At 41.9% G+C, this 20,001-nt stretch overlaps 1 protein-coding gene across 2 annotated transcripts in view; it reads right to left on the bottom strand.

Annotated features, from left to right (window-relative positions):
• sap30bp (SAP30 binding protein) overlaps window positions 1-20,001 on the bottom strand; it is a 105,028-nt gene that overhangs the window by 78,405 nt on the left and 6,622 nt on the right. For both annotated transcript variants that reach the window (XM_088000390.1, XM_088000391.1), the window contains one exon: window positions 16,633-16,680. In XM_088000390.1, coding sequence (XP_087856516.1) covers window positions 16,633-16,680 — 48 coding nt within the window. The remainder of the gene's footprint in view (window positions 1-16,632; window positions 16,681-20,001) is intronic.

Raw genomic sequence — 20,001 nt, 5'->3', positions numbered from 1 at the left:
AGCGAGAGAGCAAGACAGACAACCAGAAGTGCATATAGTTGTTAGAACATAGAATAATACAGCACAGAACAGGCCCTTCGGCCCACGATGTTGTGCTGAACATTTGTCCTAGCTTAAGCACCCATCCATGTACCTATCCAATTGCCGCTTAAAGGTCACCAAAGATTCTGACTCGACCACTCCCACAGGCAGCGCATTCCATGCCCCCACCACTCTCTGGGTAAAGAACCCACCCCTGACATCTCCCCTATACCTTCCACCCTTCACCTTAAACTTATGTCCCTTTGTAACACTCTGTTGTACCCGGAGAAAACGTTTCTGACTGTCTACTCTATCTATTCCTCTGATCATCTTATACACCTCTATCAAGTCACCCCTCATCCTTCGCCGTTCCAATGAGAAAAGGCCTAGCACTCTCAACCTATCCTCGTACGACCTATTCTCCATTCCAGGCAACATCCTGGTAAATCTTCTCTGCACCCTCTCCAAAGCTTCCACATCTTTCCTGAAGTGAGGCGACCAGAACTGCACACAGTACTCCAAATGTGGCCTAACCAAAGTCCTGTACAGTTGCAACATCACTTCACGACTCTTGAATTCAATCCCTCTGCTAATGAACGCTAATACACCATAGGCCTTCTTACAAGCTCTATCCACCTGAGTGGCAACTTTCAAAGACCTATGAACATAGACCCCAAGATCCCTCTGTTCCTCCACCACACTAAGAACCCTACCGTTAACCCTGTATTCCGCATTCTTATTTGTCTTTCCAAAATGGACAACCTCACACTTGGCAGGGTTGAACTCCATCTGCCACTCCTCAGCCCAGCTCTGCATCATATCCAAGTCCCTTTGCAGCCGACAACAGCCCTCCTCACTATCCACAACTCCACCAATCTTCGCATCGTCTGCAAATTTACTGACCCACCCTTCGACTCCCTCTTCCAAGTCATTAATAAAAATTACGAACAGCAGAGGACCCAGAACTGATCCCTGCGGAACTCCACTTGTAACTGGGCTCCAGGCTGAATATTTACCATCTACCACCACTCTCTGACTTCGACCGGTTAGCCAGTTTTCTATCCAATTGGCCAAATTTCCCTCTATCCCATGCCTCCTGACTTTCCGCATAAGCCTACCATGGAGAACCTTATCAAATGCCTTACTAAAATCCATGTATACTACATCCACTGCTCTACCCTCATCCACATGCTTGGTCACCTCCTCAAAGAATTCAATAAGACTTGTAAGGCAAGACCGACCCTTCACAAATCCGTGCTGGCTGTCCCTAATCAAGCAGTGCCTTTCCAGATACTCATAAATCCTATCCCTCAGTACCCTTTCCATTACTTTACCTACCACCGAAGTAAGACTAACTGGCCTGTAATTCCCGGGGTTATCCCTATTCCCTTTTTTGAACAGGGGCACAACATTCGCCACTCTCCAGTCCCCTGGTACCACCCCTGTTGACAGTGAAGATGAAAAGATCATTGCCAACAGTACTGCAATTTCCTCTCTTGTTTCCCACATGATCCCATGAACAGAGGGATCCTAGGATCATGTGGGAAACACATGTTCTTCAGAGTAGAAGCTGCAGTAAAACAAAACTAAGTTTGAACTTGAAGAAAACCAGTTAACTTTCCTGCAGTAATTGCCATGAACTGTGACTTTGAATTGATAAATCAGATATTTCCAAGTGAACGAACTGTTCTGTACTTCTTACAAACCAGTTTAAACTTGCTGAGAAAGACAACAGAACATTAAGTTCTAGCTCGCCAAAGAAGGATCATCTCAATATCGGAATCAAGAGAAAAAGGTCACTGAAATTACTTTTTTTTCCTTACTCTGCCAATAATCTATTTATTTCATCAATTTTCCCTACTTATTTGTCTGTGTGCGCATGCGTGTAAGGGGGAGTTTATAAGGGGATCAGAGAGTTTAGTAAATCGAGTTATGTTGTAATGATTGAATTACTGGCACTGTGCATACCTTAAAATAACTTCAACATTTGGCCCAACTCCAGGAGTAAAAGGGTTTGGTTTAGAGCACACTATCCCAATCAGCTGAAATATTAAGGAAAGTATTGGGGCTAAAAGCTGATAAGTCTCTTGGAGCTGATGGGATGCATTCTGGGATATTAAAGGGAGTAGCTACAGAAATAGTGAAGGCGGTGGTAATAATCTTCGAAGAATCCTCAGGTTCTGGAAAAATCCCAGAGAATTGGAAAATTATCATACAACAGCCTCACCCACAGGCTAATTAGATTAAAATTTGTCATTGGGAAAATGTTAGAATCTATTATGAAGGATGCAGTAGCACAGCATTTAGAAATATTTAATCTTAGGCAGATTCAGCATGGCTTCATCAAGGGAAAATCATGTCTGATAAACTTATTAGAATTCTTTGAGTAGGTAACAAGAAGCATGGATAGAGGGGAACTAGATGCAATACATTTGGATATCCAAAAGGTGTTCAATAAGGCATAGTATTAAAGGCTAACTAATGAGATAACAGCACATGCTTTTGGAAATTGTATATTAGTACTGATAAAGACTTGACAAACCAAAAGAAGGCAGAATTGTGGTAAGGAAGGGGTGGGGACGATTTTCAGGACAACAACTTGTAACTAGTGCAGTGCCCACAATTATTTACAATACATTTTAAGGTGATGAGGTGAATTTACTGTTGCCAAGTTATCAGAAGAAGTGAAAATAGGTGGAAGGCGAGCAGTGAAGAAGACACAAAGAGGAATATAGACAGGTTAAGCCAATGGACAATCATGTGGCATTGAACTATAATGTGCAAAAATGTGACGTTATCCACTTTGGCAGGAAGAATAGTGGAACTGAATATTATTTAAATGTGAAAAAAAACTTGCAGAAAGCTCCAGAGCAGAGGGATTAGGGGGTTCTTGTGTATGTCACAAACTGATGAGGGCAGAGCAGTAGATGTGATCTATACGGACTTCAGTAATGCGTTCGACAAGGTTCCCCATGGGAGACTGATTAGCAAGGTTAGAGCTCATGGAATAAAGGGAGAACTAGCCATTTGGATACAGAACTGGCTCAAAGGTAGAATACAGAGGGTGGTGGTGGACGGTTGTTTTTCCAGAGTGGAGGCCTGTGACCAGTGGAGTGCCACAAGGATCGGTGCTGGGTCCTCTACTTTTTGTCATTTACATAAATGATTTGGATGCGAGCATAAGAGGTATAGTTAGTAAGTTTGCAGATGACACCAAAATTGGAGGTGTAGTGGACAGCAAAGAGAACATAGAACTTAGAACAATACAGCATAGAACAGGCCCTTCGGCCCACGATGTTGTGCCGAACATTTGTCCGAGCTCAAGCACCTATCCATGTACCTATCCAATTGCCGCTTAAAGGTCACCAATGATTCGGACTCTGCCACTCCCACAGGCAGCGCATTCCATGCCCCCACTACTCTCTGGGTAAGGAACCTACCCCTGACATCCCCCCATACCTTCCACCCTTCACCTTAAATTTATGTCCCGTTATAACACTCTGTTGTACCCGGGGAAAACGTTTCTGACTGTCTACTCTATCTATTCCCCTGATCATCTTATAAACCTCTATCAAGTTACCCCTCATCCTCCGCCGTTCCAATGAGAAAAAGCATAGCACTCTCAACCTATTCTCCATTCCAGGCAACATCCTGGTAAATCTCCTCTGCACCCTCTCCAAAGCTTCCATCTTTCCTAAAATGAGGCGACCAGAACTGCACACAGTACTCCAAATGTGGCCTAACCAAGATCCTGTACAGCTGCAACATCACTTCACGACTCTTGAATTCAATCCCTCTGCTAATGAACGCTAATACACCATAGGCCTTCTTACAAGCTCTATCCACCTGAGTGGCAACTTTCAAAGAGCTATGAACATAGACCCCAAGATCCCTCTGCTCCTCCACCTTACTAAGAACCCTACCGTTAACCCTGTATTCCGCATTCTTATTTGTCCTTCCAAAATGGACAACCTCACACTTGACAGGGTTGAACTCCATCTGCCTCTCCTCAGCCCAGCTCTGCATCATATCTAAGTCCCTTTGCAGCCGACAACAGCCCTCCTCACTATCCACAACTCCACCAATCTTCGCATCGTCTGCAAATTTACTGACCCACCCTTCGACTCCCTCTTCCAAGTCATTAATAAAAATTACAAACAGCAGAGGACCCAGAACTGATCCCTGCGGAACTCCACTTGTAACTGGGCTCCAGGCTGAATATTTACCATCTACCACCACTCTCTGACTTCGACAGTTCTCTATCCAACTGGCCAAATTTCCCACTATCCCATGCCTCTTGACTTTCCGCATAAGCCTACCATGGGGAACCTTATCAAATGCCTTACTAAAATCCATGGACACTACATCCACTGCTCTGCCCTCATCCACATGCTTGGTCACCTCCTCAAAGAATTCAATAAGACTTGTAGGGCAAGACCTACCCTTCACAAATCCGTGCTGGCTGTTACCTCAGATTATAACAGGATCTGGACCAGATGGGCCAATAGGCTGAGAAGTGGCAGATGGAGGTTAATTCAGATAAATGCGAGGTGCTGCATTTTGGGAAAGCAAATCTTAGCAGGACTTATACACTTAATGGTAAGGTCCTAGGGATTTTGCTGAACAAAGAGACCTTGGAGTGCAGGTTCATAGCTCCTTGAAACTGGAGTCGCAGGTAGATAGGATAGTGAAGAAGGCGTTTGGTATGCTTTCCTTTATTGGTCAGAGTATTGAGTACAGGAGTCGGGAGGTCATGTTGCGGCTGTACAGGACATTGATTAGGCCACTGTTGGAATATTGCGTGCAATTCTGGTCTCCTTCCTATCGGAAAGCTGTTGTGAAACTTGAAAGGGTTCAGAAAGGATTTACAAGGATGTTGCCAGGGTTGGAGGATTTGAGCTATAGGAAGAGGCTGAACAGGCTGGTGCTGTTTTCCCTGGAGCGTCAGAGGCTGAGGGGTGACCTTATAGAGGTTTACAAAATTATGAGGGGCATGGATAGGGTAAATAGACAAAGTCTTTTCCCTGGGATCGGGGAGTCCAGAACTAGAGGTTTAGGGTGAGAGGGGAAAGATACAAAAGAGGCATCAGGGCCAACTTTTTCACGCAGAGGGTGGTATGTGTATGGAATGAGCTGCGAGTGGATGTGGCGGAGGCTGGTACAATTGCAACATTTAAGAGGCATTTGGATGGGTATATGAATAGGAAAGGTTTGGAGGGATATGGGCCAGATGTGAGTAGATTGGGTTGGGATATCTGGTCGGCATGGATAGGTTGGACCGAAGGGTCTGTTTCCATGCTGTACATCTCTATGACTCTAAATGTTGGGAGCCAAGTTCAGTGAATCTGTCTTCACAAAACTGCATCCCAGAGTTATGCACTGACAGATATGTCTCCACCACTTCTCTATGTTATATATTGACAGACTAGTCCCACCACAGTCCTATACTTCAGTGTTGAGCAGTGACAGGCCTGTCCTATCCGTATCCTGAAGAAGGGCTAATGCCCGAAACGTCGATTCTCCTGTTCCCTAGATGCTGCCTGACCTGCTGCGCTTCTCCAGCAACACATTTCCATCTCTGATCTCCAGCATCTGCAGACCTCATTTTCTCTTCTATCCGTATTATACAATGTTATACAGTGTTATACAATGGCAAACCAGTGCCCTCCAATATTGTTCCCCAGCATTATACAGTGACAGACGTGTCCTTATTAGCACCATACTCCAGTTTCACACAATGATAGACCTAATCTCACCAGTACTGTACCAGTGTTATACAGTGACAGTACAGTTTCTATCAGTACTATACACCAGTATTATGCAATTACAGACCTATCGTCACCAGTACTGTGCCCCACCTCTGATTATCTTTGTATAAAAGTCCTGATATAAAGTGTACAGTTAGCTGGTGGGTAAGGACTTGACTGATCAAATTGCGATGTCCTCGATTTTAATTCTTTCTGAATTGTTGCGACATGCATGATTCACTCTTCACTCAGTTACTATTTTCTTCATTGACTTTCCCACAATCCTGAAAAACTCTGATCTTCATCAACATCCTACATTCTATGTTGAACCATCAACCAGATTGTTCTATATGCTCCACTCCCAGTTCAGTAGACACTCATGTTGCCACATCTTCCAATCTCAGCATCTTTACGTAGTGAGAGTTTGTGAAGCATTGGAATTCATCTCTGGGGCTAGTTGCTAAAGTAGAAAGTTGGTCAATAATGATAAGTAGATGGGTAAAAGACAACTGGTACACAACAGGTAAATTTAATTCACACTATTTACTCGTGCAGGGTGAACATAGAATGATCCTATTGAGTTATAGCTTCTTTGCATTTTCATTTCAGACACAAAGCATGAGCTTTTTACAATAATGGAGAAGCTTGGAAAAGGATTGGCTAGTCCACAGATTAACGTTCTAAGTGTAGACAGGAACGTTAAAAGGTTCATGGGGGAAACTGTTCGCAGGTAAATGGATGTCTGGCAAGTGGGAGGCTGTCAAAAGCAAGATTACGAGAATTCAGGGCGAGCATGTTTCTGCTAGTGTGAAGAGTAAGGCTGGCAGGAATAGGAAACACTGGATACTAGAGATATTGAGGGTGTGGTTAAGAATAAGGAGGTATCTGTCAGGTATAGACTGCTGGGATCAAATAACTCCCTTAAGGAGTATTGGACTTGCAAGGGTACAATTAAGATGGACATCAGGAGGACAAAAAGAGAACATGAGACGGTTTTGACAGATAAGGATATGGAGAATCCAAAGAGATTCCATAAGTATATTCAAGGCAAAAGAGTAACTCGGGAGAGAATAAGCCCCCTTAAAGATCAACAAGGCCATCTATGTAGGGATCCACAGGGTGATGGGTGAAATTCCAAATTAATATCTTGCTTCAGTATTTACAGTGGAGGAAGAAATGGAAGCAAGGGAACTTGGAGAAATAAATAATGATGTCTTGAAAAGAGTCCATATTACAGAAGAGGTGGTGTTGGAGCTCTTAAAACACACAAAGGTAGATAAATACCTGGGACTTGATCACGGGAATTCCAGGATATTGTCAGAAGCTAGGAAAGGAATCGCAGGGCCCCTAGCAGAGATACTTGCATCATCAACAACCACAAGTGAGGTGCCAGAAGACTGGAGGGTGGCTAATGTTGTGCCATTATATAAGAAAGGCTGCAAGCAATGGCCAGGAAACTACAGACTGATGAGCCTGACGTCAGTGGTGGGTACATTTTGAAAGGGATTCAGGGAGACAGAATCTACATGTATTTGGAAAGGCAAGGATTAATTTGAGATCGTCAGAATGTCTTTGTGCATGGGAAATCGTAGCTCACAAACTTGATGAAGCTTTTTGAAGTAACCAAGAGATTAGATGAAGCTTGAGCGATAGTCATTGTCTACATAGATTTTAGCAAGGCTTTCGAAAAGGCTCTGCACAGTAGACTGGTTAGTAAAATTCAATCATGTATCCAGGGAGAGCTAGCCAATTGGATACAAAATTGTCTTGACAATAGCAGACACATGGCGGTGGTATAGGGTCATTGTTCAGTGTACTACAAGGATTGGCGCTGGGTACACTTGTTTGTCATTTGTAAAAATGATTTGGATGAGAATATCAGAAGTACGGTCAATAAGTTTGTAGATGACACTAAAATTGGTGGTAAAGTGACAGTGAAGAAGGTTATCTAAGAGTACAACAAGATCTTGATCAACAAGGCCAGTAGGCTAAAGAATGGTAGATGGGAGTTTAATTTAGATAAATGTAAGGTATTGTATTTTGTTGAGACAAATCAGGGCAGCACTTACACGATTAGTGGTAGGGCCCTGGAGAGGTACAGGTACATAGTTCCTTGAAAGTTTTGTCATAGTTAGACAGGGTGGTGAAGAAGGCATTTGGCTCACATGCCTTCAGTGGTCAGAGTATTAAGTACAGGAGTTGGGACATCATGTTAAAGCTTCACAAGACATTGGCAGTACAAGACATTTTTGGAGTACTATGTACAATTTTTGTTGCCCTGCTATAAGAAGGATTTTATTAAACTGGAAAGGGTGCAAAAATGATTTTCAAGAATGTTGTTGAGATTGGAGTGAGTTATAAGGGGAGACTGGATAAGGTGGGATCTGTTTCCCTGAAGCATAACAGGCTGAGGGATGATTATAGAGGTTTATAAAATCAAGTGGGGTATGGATAAGATGAATAGCCATGGTCTTTCCCCCAAAGTTAGGGAGCCCAAAACTAGAGGCCATAGGTTTAAAGAAGGCAAAGATTTAAAACGGATCTGAGGGGCACTTTTTTCACACAGAGGGTGGCACATATGATGGAACGAGCAGCCAGAGAAAGTGGTAGGAGTGAGTATAATTACAATATTTCACAGATATTTGGACAGTTACATGGATAAGAAAGATATAGAGGGATATAGGCCAAATGCGGGCAAATAGGACTAGTTCAGTTCAGAAAACCTGGTCAATGTAGATGAGTTGGGCTGAAGGATTGGCCTTCTGTGCTATACAAATCTATGATTCATTTGTGATGCCCTAGCTCAACTCATTACAAATGAATAATTAAGTAAAACAAAAACCTGTGGAAATCTGAAACAAAAAGAGAAATTACTGGAGAAACTCAGCAGTACTGATATCATATGCGTTTTGATTGAAATAAATGAAGAAGTTGTACTTATTAGTGATCCTGCTAGTAATACAGGCTGCAAGGTGTACTCTCCAGGAAAAAAAAAATTAATTGATGAGTTTTGAATGTTTTTGTGCTATTTTGTTGGGGCACATTCCTGAGAGAGATGCACGTAGAATAATCAAGACCATTTTTCAGGTAACCATCTAATTAGTGTAAACAAATCATTTTAAAAAAACTGCCTGTGCAAATGTGCATCCAGATCAAACTCTATTTTATAAATATTACAATACCCTAAACAGACTGCTTCTCAATGTGGGGAGAATGTGAGGTCTGCAGATGCTGGAGATCAGAGCTGAAAATGTGTTGCTGGAAAAGCGCAGCAGGTCAGGCAGCATCCAGGGAACAGGAGAATCGACGTTTCGGGCATAAGAAGGGCTGAAGAAGGGCTTATGCCCAAAACGTCGATTCTCCTGTTCCTTGGATGCTGCCTGACCTGCTGCGCTTTTCCAGCAACACATTTTCAGCTGCTTCTCAATGTGGCACAGTCAATCAAGCCCACTAGACTCTTCAACCCAATTAACCAGAGCCAGGCTACAGTTGGTTGAGAGATGCAGTGAGTTCATCACATTCCTGTAGGTGGCAGAAAAGCTTTAGGGAGGCGAGTTACTCTCCTCAGACTTTCTGCCCTCTGACCTGCCCTTGCATTTGTACAGAGTTTTAAAATGGCTGTTTGCAGCTTGCATGTAACTGTGGAGTGAGCAAAATATTGTTAAATTTTCCTGCCCTCAGAAATTTGTGAGGAGTTCAGAGGACTGTCAAACTTCACAGCATTATTGTCTTACAAAATAACTCAATTATTGCCTTAGTACCAGTGATTATCAATCTTAAAAATCAATTGTCTACCCACTAACTTGAGGCATAGCAAATATCTTACGAGGCCAACAAGACAGCATAAAATAAGGATATCAGGGTATAACGTCAGAGTTGAAATTTCAAATGGGAGAAAGGAATGAATTCTGGTAACAGTGATATCGCTGCTAACTGTGATCAGAGAGCTGTCAAAGAAATCTGGAATGGTCAAATCTGATGGCAGCAACAATTCCAGGAGGATTACATATTAGCAAAATAGTTTCCATTAACTAACAGCCAACAGTGCCATCTTTTGTAATCAACAGGACACTGCATGCTGTAACTTGAAACAAAGTTCAATTCCAGGTATAGCACTCAAGCCGGGCCATTGGAAATGCTAACAATTTAATATTCCCAGAATTGTTATCACAGCATTTGGGGGGAAAAAATTCTAATACATTTTTGCATTTGTGATGGAGATAGTACTAACTCCAATTATTTTTTAAAAACTGCATCAAAACTGCTGACTGACATGACCACCTTACAACTGCAGGGGGGATGTCAACTCTAGATCAATACATTCTTGGGGGGTTTATCACATGCCTTCTGGATTGAATTATTTCACGTGGTCAAAAGCTCTTTCAAATTCATCAATATTTTTATAACTAATAAATGAAAGTGTTCAGTGAAAATTAGAAAATATTTAGAACAAAATTCATTCAAAGGTACTTCACAGGAGCATTAACAAACAAAATTTGACACTGACTCACGTAACAAGATGTTAGGACATAAAGGGAGGTTTTAGGGATTTCCCCAGAGGAAGAGAGGGATTTCTAGATTTGAGCCCAGTCAATATAAGACACACCCATAAATGATGGTGCAATGAAAATTGGGAGTTCAAGAGATTGGAGTTAAGAGGAACAAAGATACTTCAGAAGAGTGTTGCAGGGCTGGAAGAGTTGAGACATATAGAAGGGTGAAGCCACGACGGACTTGAAAGCAAGCTTGAGAATTTTAAAGTCAAAGCATTGTTCAACTGGGAGCCAGTGCAGGTCAGCAAGCAAATATCTAATGGTAAACAGGATAAGGTGCAAATTAGGACACAGACAGTTCATATTCAGAGAACAAATTCAAGAAAAAGTGTAGTTTATGGAGGGTGGAAACTGACAGGCTTGCAAGTGTTGCACTGCAATAGCCAAGGGCCAATGCAAGATTGACATGAGTGAGATCTTCAGCAGCAGATGAGCTGACGTGATTGGAGAGGTGGGGGAAGGAGGGAAGCCAGATGATTTACTAAATATTATATTCTTGCAGAGGTGAAGATATGGGACCTGAAGCTTATCTCAGGGTCAATATGACGCCAGATTTTGGTCCTAAAATACTTGCAAGTGTCCAAGAAATTAGGTAACTATTGCTGGAGGATGCAAAGGTATCTGCTAAGACCCCGGCTATCTCTTTCCATGCCTCCCACAGTATCCTGGGATAGATCTGGCCCTGGGGACGTGTCTATCTTAATACATTTCAAAGACACCCAACACTTCCTCCTTCTTAAGTTGACCTACCATAGAGCATTCAATCACTTTTCCCTAACCTCAAAATACCTCAGGTCCCCAACTTTGGTGAATAGCGACATAAAGTGATCATTAAAAAGCTCACCCAATTCCTTTGGCTGCCCAAAACATCAACTCACCTGCTCCTCAGATGCTGCCTGACCTGATGTGCTTTTCCAGCGCCACACTTTTTGGCTGCACACATAACCTCCGTCCTTTATCCTTGAGAAAGCCTACTCTTTCCCTAGTTATCCTCTTGTTCCTAATACATATACATAAAATGCCTTGGGATTCTCCTTAACCTTGCTGGCCAAGGACATTTCATGATGTCCTTTATTAATAATTTTTAATGGCTGGTTTAGAACTAGAATTAGAATCCCTACAGTGTGGAAACAGGCCCTTCGGCCCAACAAGTTCACATTGACCCTCTGAAGACTAACTCACCCAGACCCATCCCTCTACCCTATATTTATCCCTGACTAATAACTTACACTATTGACAATTTAGCATGGGCAATTTGCCTAACCTGCACATTTTTGGATTATGGGAGGAAACCCATGCAGACACAGGGAGAATGTGCAAACTCCACGCAGAGGCTGGAATCGAACCCAGGTCCCTGGCACTGTGAGGAAGCAATGCTATCCACTGAGCCACCGTGCCATCCAATTTTGGTGTCATCTGCAAATTTACTAATCAAACCATCTACATTTCATTCAGGTCATTTATATATATTACAAACAACAAAGATCCCATCACTGATACTTGCAGAAGACCACTGGTTACTGGTCTCGTTCTGAAAAGCACCCTTCCACCGCTACCCTCTGTATTCTATGACCAAGCTAGTTCTGTGTCCATCCAGCCAGCACACCCCAGATCCCAGATCCTTGTTTACTTCAGTTTTGACTTAATGCTAACGATGGGGATTCAGTTATGGTAATTCCATTAAACATCAAGGGATAAGGAGTTAGATTCTGTCTTGTTAGAGATGATTATTGCCTGATACTTATGTGTCATGAACACCACATGCCATTTATCAGTCCAAGCAAATCTTGCTGCATAAGATCATGGACTGCTTCAGCATCTGAGGAATTGCAAATGGTACTGAACATTGCCCTATGATGATGGCACATTCTCACTTCTTACATCATGATGGATAGAAGGTTGCGGATGAAGCAGCCTAAGATAGTTGGGCTGAGGTCACAACTGAAGAACCTCTGCAGAATGTCCTTGGGCTGAAACAACTGACCTTCAGCAACTACAACCATTGAATAAATCACTCTCACCTCAACTCTTTTGTCCATGCTTAGATGAAGACTTTAATGAGGTATTGTTTTAAAATTGTTCATGGGATGTGTTTATCGCTGGTTATTTATTGCCCATCCCTAATTTCCTTGAGGGAATCCCTAAGACACCTTTTTGAACCACTGGAGTGTTTCGGCTAAAGCAACACCCACAGACTTTGGACACAGAGATAGTGAAGTAACTTCTTGGACTGCAAACTGGAATGGAAATCAGACACTGCTATATAATTAAAATACAAAGAGAACTTTGCAAATTAAACAAAATCAGGTGGTGCACATTTCGAACTGCACAAGGTTGGTTGCTTTTAGAACAGTGAAATGATGATATTGTTGAAACAGAGTGGCACCAGAAGTCTTGGAGTTTAGGAAAAATTGTCTGATGACAACCTTTAGACTGGCAAAGCTAAAGTTTGCGATAAACTTGTGGGAGTGGTACAGTCAGAAACATTCAGATCTGGCAAATAAAAAATCTCTATCCCTTCTCTTTATTTGAAAGAAAAAAGGCAAAAACAAATTTAAAATAAAGAAATCTAATACAAGAAAAGATTCTGGTCCATCTGATCAACTACTGAACCTTAGAATGGCAATTGCTCTGCAGATTACATTGTGTCATCATCGCTAAACTGGGAAAAAATACTCTCCAAATTGTGGCACCTCCTTTTTCTCTCTATGTTTTTACCCTGTCTACGTTTTACCAACCACAGTATTTGTGGCAAACCGTCTATTTTATTGGTGTGATTTGAGTGTGACTTGAGAGGAATGTAGTTAGTAATTGTTGTTTCTGCTGTTGGTTAAGAATACATGTTGCTGCAATAAATATTTACCTTCCCGTTGCTGAAACAAGGTGTGAATTGCTTTTATCCTAAATAGCAGCCAATCAGGAAAATTGAACATCTTGATCATTTAATTGTGATTTACAGATTTAAGTCAGCTTGTCAAAAAGTCACGAGTCTAACATTGGCACACCGTTCAGAATTAAGTCTGAACAAGATGGTATATAATTTGGAGTAGAACCTGCAGGTGTCAGTCTTCATCTGGAAGTACTGACAGTTTTCTTTTAATGGGTAGAGATTGTGGATTTGGAAGGTGGGGTCAAAGAAGCCTTGGTGAGTTACTTCATTGTGCCTTGTAGATGGTACACATTGCTGCTACTACGTGGCAGTGGTGAGGGGAGTAGATATCAAAGGTAATGGATGCAGTGCCCAACAAGTGGGATGCTTTGTCCTGCATGGTGTCAAGCTTCTCGAGTGATGTTGGGGTTACACTCATCCAAGCAAGCGGAGAGCATTCATCACACTACTGACTTGAGCCTTGTAAATGGTGGAGTCAGGGGGTGAGTTACTCTCTACAGGATTCCTAACCTCTGACCTGTTCTTTTTGACGTTCTAGCTTGGTTTCTGGTGATTGGTAACCCCCAGGATGTTGTCCATCTGGGATTCAGTGATGGTAAAGCAATTAATGTTACTTGCTACTTATCAGCCCAAGCTTGGATGTTGACCAAATCTTTGAACACGGACTGCTTCTACACCTGAGGAGCTGCAAGTGGTGCTGAATAATCTGCAAACATGTTCACTTCTGACCTTGTAGTAATAGGAAGGTCATTGATGAAGAGGTGAAAGACACTTGTGCCTCACTCATTGCCCTGAGGAACCTCTGCCATGATATTCTGGATTTGAGACAATTGAATTCAAACAACCATAACCATTTTCTGTTGAGCTAGGTATGACTTCACCAAGTGGATATTTTTCTTTTTGGTTCCTATTGAATCCAGTTTTGCTAGGACTGTACACACTGACTCGATGTCAAGGATAGCCACTCTCACCTCACCTCTGAGGTTCAGGTCTTTTCTCCAAGTTTGGACCAAGGCTGTAATGAGGTCAGGAGCCTGATGGTACTAGCACAACCTAAACTGGACATTAATGAGCAGGTAATTGTTGAGCAAATGCTGTTTGATCAACGACCCCTTCCATCCCTTTGCTGACAATCAAGAGCAGACTGACAGGGTAGTAATTGGCTGGGTTTGGACTTCTCCTGTTTTTTGTGGACAGCACATATCAGGGCAATGTTTGATATTGTTGTGTTGATGTCAGGGTTGAGAGTGTACCGGAAGAGCTTGGTGAGGGGAGTGGCAAGTTCTGAAGCACAAGTCTTCAGTACTTTTGCCGCAGTGTTGTCAGGGTCTGTAGCCTTTGCAGTATCCTGTGCCTTCAGATATTTCTTGACATCACTTGCCATCAATTGAATTGGCTAAAGACTGGCATCTGTGGTTCTAGGATATCAGGAGCAACATTCTTTCTAAATTGCATGGCTGCAACATTCCGATATGGGTCACAGCATTGACTTTGGGCTCTGGAGGTTGTTGCCACTCACAGACTGCCATGGTCCGCAACAAAGAAAAAAGACTTAGAGAAAACGTTGTTCAGGAGGAAGCTATCCACTTGGCAGCTTTGGCTGAAGATGGATGCAAAAATGTCAGCTTTTTTGCTATGATGGAACTCAACCTGAGTGTCAGTAAGCAGGTTATTCTTTTTCAAGTGTCACTTGATAACATTTTCATTTAGTAACTCCCTCAATTAAAGAGAAAAGTAATAATACTGAAAATTTATTGATCTTCTCACCGCTACCTCTCAATAGTAGGTTGCTGTAGTCATACTGGACCATAAAGCTGCTCTCATTAGAGAGAGATGACAAGTGGTGATTCAACCTGAGGGTCACCATGCCTCTGGCAAAGGGAGAGGTTGAGACAGACAGTCCTTAATGATAACCTCAGCTGGGATGGGAAAGGAACCCACACTGTCGGCATCACTGAATAGCAAACCAACTGTCCAGTTAACTGAGCTAAATGACCACTTTTACTGATTGTTTTGAACCCCAGAGTCTCCCACCTGCACTTACAGCAAGTTCCCCATTTAAGATTATAGTACTTCCATTGTGGACACAGCTTTTATTGAATGAAATACACACTAGATTTGATGTTACGTGGTGCCTGCTGCCAAGACATGAAAAGGTGTGAACAGACAGTGAGACCAACTGTGGACTAGTGGTCAGCGGCAGGAGGTGATGCTGAAAATTCCTCAGAGCATAAGCAATCATTTAGATCTGAAGATTTAAGAGTGTGAGCGGCACACAGCTAGATAGTATAAAACACAGACCACGTAAGCGACTATGAAAACATGGAGGAAACAAGAAGGGAGAATGGAATCAGACAGAATTCAAAACAACATGTTATAGGATATAGGAAAAAAACACTCATTCCTTTAAGCCTGTGCTGACTGTTTGGTAGAGCAACCAATTACTGTCACTGAAATGCCCTGTCCAAATAGCCTGGCAAATGTTTTTCTCTTTGAAATATTTCTCCAATTCTCAGTCCAACGTTACTTTTCCTGCTTTTTGCATATATTTTAAATCTATGCCCCCAGGTGGCTGACATTTCCGCAACGAGTTAGCGTTTTCCCTTATGCACTTACAGAGTCATACAGCACGGAAACAGACCTTCGGTCCAGCTGACTTCACCGAAAATTTTCCTGATTGTGAAAACTGGTGAAATTTAGTACTTACTGGCTAATACCACTGACCACTTTACAAAGAAAGTAAGAGTTTGAAAATAGATTTTTACTGGCTGAAAGCAATTTGGAAGAATGTTTTAAAGTCATTTGTAAGCCCAGACATTGAAGACTGAAATAATTCCATCAAAAATCTGGACAAGTTATTTATATAATTCAATGAACAGAGCAAGAGTTTGGTCAGTGCATAAACTCATCAAAAACAGTGGAGGAATGAGGTAGTCAATTGTCACTCGATACTGAACAAAAGCAACTTACGCAAATACAAATCATGCAGTAAATATTAATGCAAAGTAGCCAGCCTACACTGAAACAAACCAAGGAGAAAGGGAAATTGGGAAAAAACCTTTTTGTGCAGTGAGTGTTAATATACTCAAAACCGATACCTGTAATGGAGATGAATTACGTCACAAAGACTTTGTATTTGGATTGCCATGAAGTATATATATATATATATATATATAGGACTGCAGGGATAATGTGGGAATTGAGACTCAATGGATTGCTGGACAGAGAATTGCTATGGACTCAATGGATTAATCAATATGGTTAAGATTCAACAACTAAAAATTGAAAGATTGATATCACTCTCAAGGCTTTATTAGTGTTGAAGGGTCTCCATGGAACTCTCCACATTCAAGTCAGTTTGTGAGCCCTCAGTCACTCAACCCAATTGCTATGTTGTTGATATGTAAAATTACAATAGTACCTTTATACCATCTGCCTCCTGCAACTCTTTTTCTGAATCTTCACCTTCCTATAAAGACAAGAATTGACAAGGTTAAAGGGATCACTTGAGGCTGCAAGGCAGCTATCAATGCAATGAAGAGCAACAAGCTCTTGCTTGATATACAGACGAGACAAAATCCTATTTCAGACCAAGTCCCACCAAACACACTTTAGGTACAACCTACATGGATCTCTGGCACTGGTAGATTCAGTAACCACAGTAGAAATACAGTCACTCTGGTTGTACAAGCCACATTCAGTACAACGGAGAGAAAAGTCTGATGCTTCTGATGTTAGGAACAGCTTCTATGTTATAATCCGGTACCTTAGTCAACTGGTCATTTTCCATACAAGTCAAGATGGAAGGTTATGTAACAATCAGAGGCAGCACAGACAAACCCGACCCTGTCCTCACTCATGGTGAAGACATGGTGGCTCAGTGGTTAGCACTGCTGCCTCACAGCACCAGCGTCCTAGGTTCGATTCCAGCCTCGGGTGACTGTCTGTGTGGAGTTTGCACATTCTCCTCGTGTCTGTGTAGATTTACTCCGGATGCTTCGGTTTCCTCCCACAGATGTGCAGGTCAGGTGAATTAGCCATGTTAAATTGCCCATAGTGTTAGGTGCATTAGTCAGAGGGGAATGGGTCTGGGTGGGTTACTCTTCGGAGGGTCAGTGTGGACTGGTTGGCCCAAAGGGACTGTTTCCACACTGTAGGGAATCTTAAAAAAAAATGTTCATCTTCAAAATAGCTCACTAGGGAGAGATTGGGAGATGAACCAAAGTTATGTTTTTCTCTGTGTTTCTATCCCAGGACAGATACTAATGTAATGGAGCAGTTGCAGCATATAAAGTCAATTGACTGGAGATTGGATCTAAGATGTCTGAGATCATTTGGCTCAGCACTGCAGAGGCTTTAGTCATTAAAACATTCTTCAGAGCAGAACAGAATATCTCTGGCAGATTTGTACTGTCCCCATCACCCCCTGGCTCTTTGACATTTGATTCCCCTTTGTCTATTGTAAAAGACTGTGTGTGTGTTCTGCCCAAAAGGTATACGTGATGGCTTTCCAATTGCCACTAGTTATTGTGGGGTTAGTACACATTAGCGTAGGAACAACATTCTGATTGTTCAGGCTAAAATATAACACTAATTCAAAGAGAAAACAACAGAAACGCAAGACTTGCATCATCAACAACTCCCTTTCTGTTCTGCTCTTCTAAAAGATTGTCTTCTCCAACTTTCTGTCCAAAGAGCAAGGAAATCTACATTCAGAGTTGCTGAAAAAAGAGTTTTAAAACGCAATGGGAAAAGAAAGAATCACAGAAGTTTTAAGGTCCAGAAGGAGATCACTTGGCTCATCGTGGTTCTTCAAATGCGCACCTTACCAACCTCCTGCTTTTACCTACATCCTTGCACATTATTTCTGTCTAAATAACCATCTACTCCCTTCTTGAATGCCTCAATTGAACCTGCCTCAACCACACCACCAAACAATGCATTCCACACCCTAACTACTCACTGAGTGAAAACGTTTTTTGCTCACATCACATTTGCTCCTGTTGGAAATTACTATAAAATTATGCCCTCTTGCTCTTACTCCTTTTAGGAACTAGAACAGTTTCACCCAATACACTTATCCATCTCACTCATGATTTTGAAAGTCTCTATCAGATCTCTTTTTAGGCTCCTTCTCTCCACGGAGAACAGACCCAACTTCTTCAATCTATTCTCGTGACTGAAGTTCCTCCTCACTTGAATCATTGTTATAAATCACTTCTGTGCACTCTCCAATGCATTTGCATCCTTCTTATAGTGTGACCTCCAGAATTGTGCAAAGTATTCCAGGTGAGGTCTAACAAGTGTTTTGTATAAGTTCATGCTCTTGTACTCGATGCCACTATCAATAAAACTGAGAACATTGTATGCTTGATGAACTGCTCTCTCCACTTTTCCTGCTACCCTCAACGATCTATGAACATATATGCCAGGATCAGTCTGCTTTTGTACCCCCATTTTATGTTGTCTTTCAATGTTCTTGCTCTATGTCCTCCGACACTGTCTCTCAAAGTTTACAATTCTTCCAGGTTTTGTGCCATCTGCAAACTTTGAAATTGCCACCTGAACACTAAGATCTAGATCATTAAGATGTATCAAGGAAAACAAGGAACCCAATACCAAACTCTGGGGAACTCCATGACAATCCTTACTCCAGCCTGAAAAATATTCAGTGATCATTACTCTCTGTTTCTCATCAGTCAGCCAATTTTGAACATACAATGCTACTGCTGCTTTTATTCCGTGACCTATAATACTCTTCACAAGTCTATAACAAACGCCTTCTGGAAGACGACGCACACCACATAGAAAAGCGTTACACTTTCCATTGACCCTTTCTGTTGTCTCTTCGAGAAAGCTCCAGCAAATTAGTCAAGCGATATATCCACGTTCTTAATCCATTTTTTTCCCCCCATGCATCTACCAATTTAGTCCCAAATAATTCTTTCTAGAAGCTTCCCACCACTGAAGTTAAAACTAACTGGAATTGTTGGGCTTATCCTTCTCGCCCTTCTTGAATAAAGCCATAATGTTTGCAATTCTCAAGTCTTTCACCACCTCCCCTGGTCAAGGCAAGACTGAAATGTCCTGCAATTTCCGCTCTCACTCCCTTCAATATCCTTTGATGCATCTCATCCAGTCCTGGCATCTTGTCAACGTTAAGCACAACGTCTACATAACACTTTTTCTGCTCAATTGTGAACTCTTCTCAGTGACAGAGTCACTGTCTCCAGTGACTCTTCTCTGTCACCAGAGCCTGGGCAGCATTGCCCTCTTTGGTAAACATAGATGCAAAATATTCATCTAATATCTCAGCCATGACCCCCAACTTGATATGTAAACCCTTTCTAATCTCAAATCAGTCCTCTCTGTCCTTCTGCTATTCTTGCACTATTTGTATACCTATTGAAAACTTTATGTTGCTTGCCAGTCTTTTCTCGTACTTTTTTTTATTTTTTCACCTCACATCTGAACCTCCTGTATTCCTTTTAGTTCTTCATTGTATTATCGATCTGACACCAGTCAGTAGCACATTTCCTTTGTCTTTAGTTTAACTTCTGTCTCTTTGGGCAGTCTGGGAGGTCTGGATTTGCTTTGCCTACCTTTCCCATTGAGGGAACATGCCACGAATGAAAGTTCAGTTATTGTTTTTCTCATTACCCTCTTGTTCCAGTATATTCTGCCCAGCTCCAATCTTGCCACATTGATGTCAGCTCCCCACAAGTGATTTTTCTTAATCTGCATTGACTAATGTCAATCCCCACCGTTATCCTAACCTTACAATAAAACG

The sequence above is a fragment of the Chiloscyllium plagiosum genome, unplaced genomic scaffold, assembly GCF_037043375.1.
Source record: "Chiloscyllium plagiosum isolate Xiang-an unplaced genomic scaffold, Cpla_swu_hap1 HiC_scaffold_25, whole genome shotgun sequence".
NCBI lineage: Eukaryota > Metazoa > Chordata > Chondrichthyes > Orectolobiformes > Hemiscylliidae > Chiloscyllium > Chiloscyllium plagiosum.
Note: the sequence above shows the minus strand (reverse complement) of the source record. Positions and strands in the feature narration are given on the sequence as shown.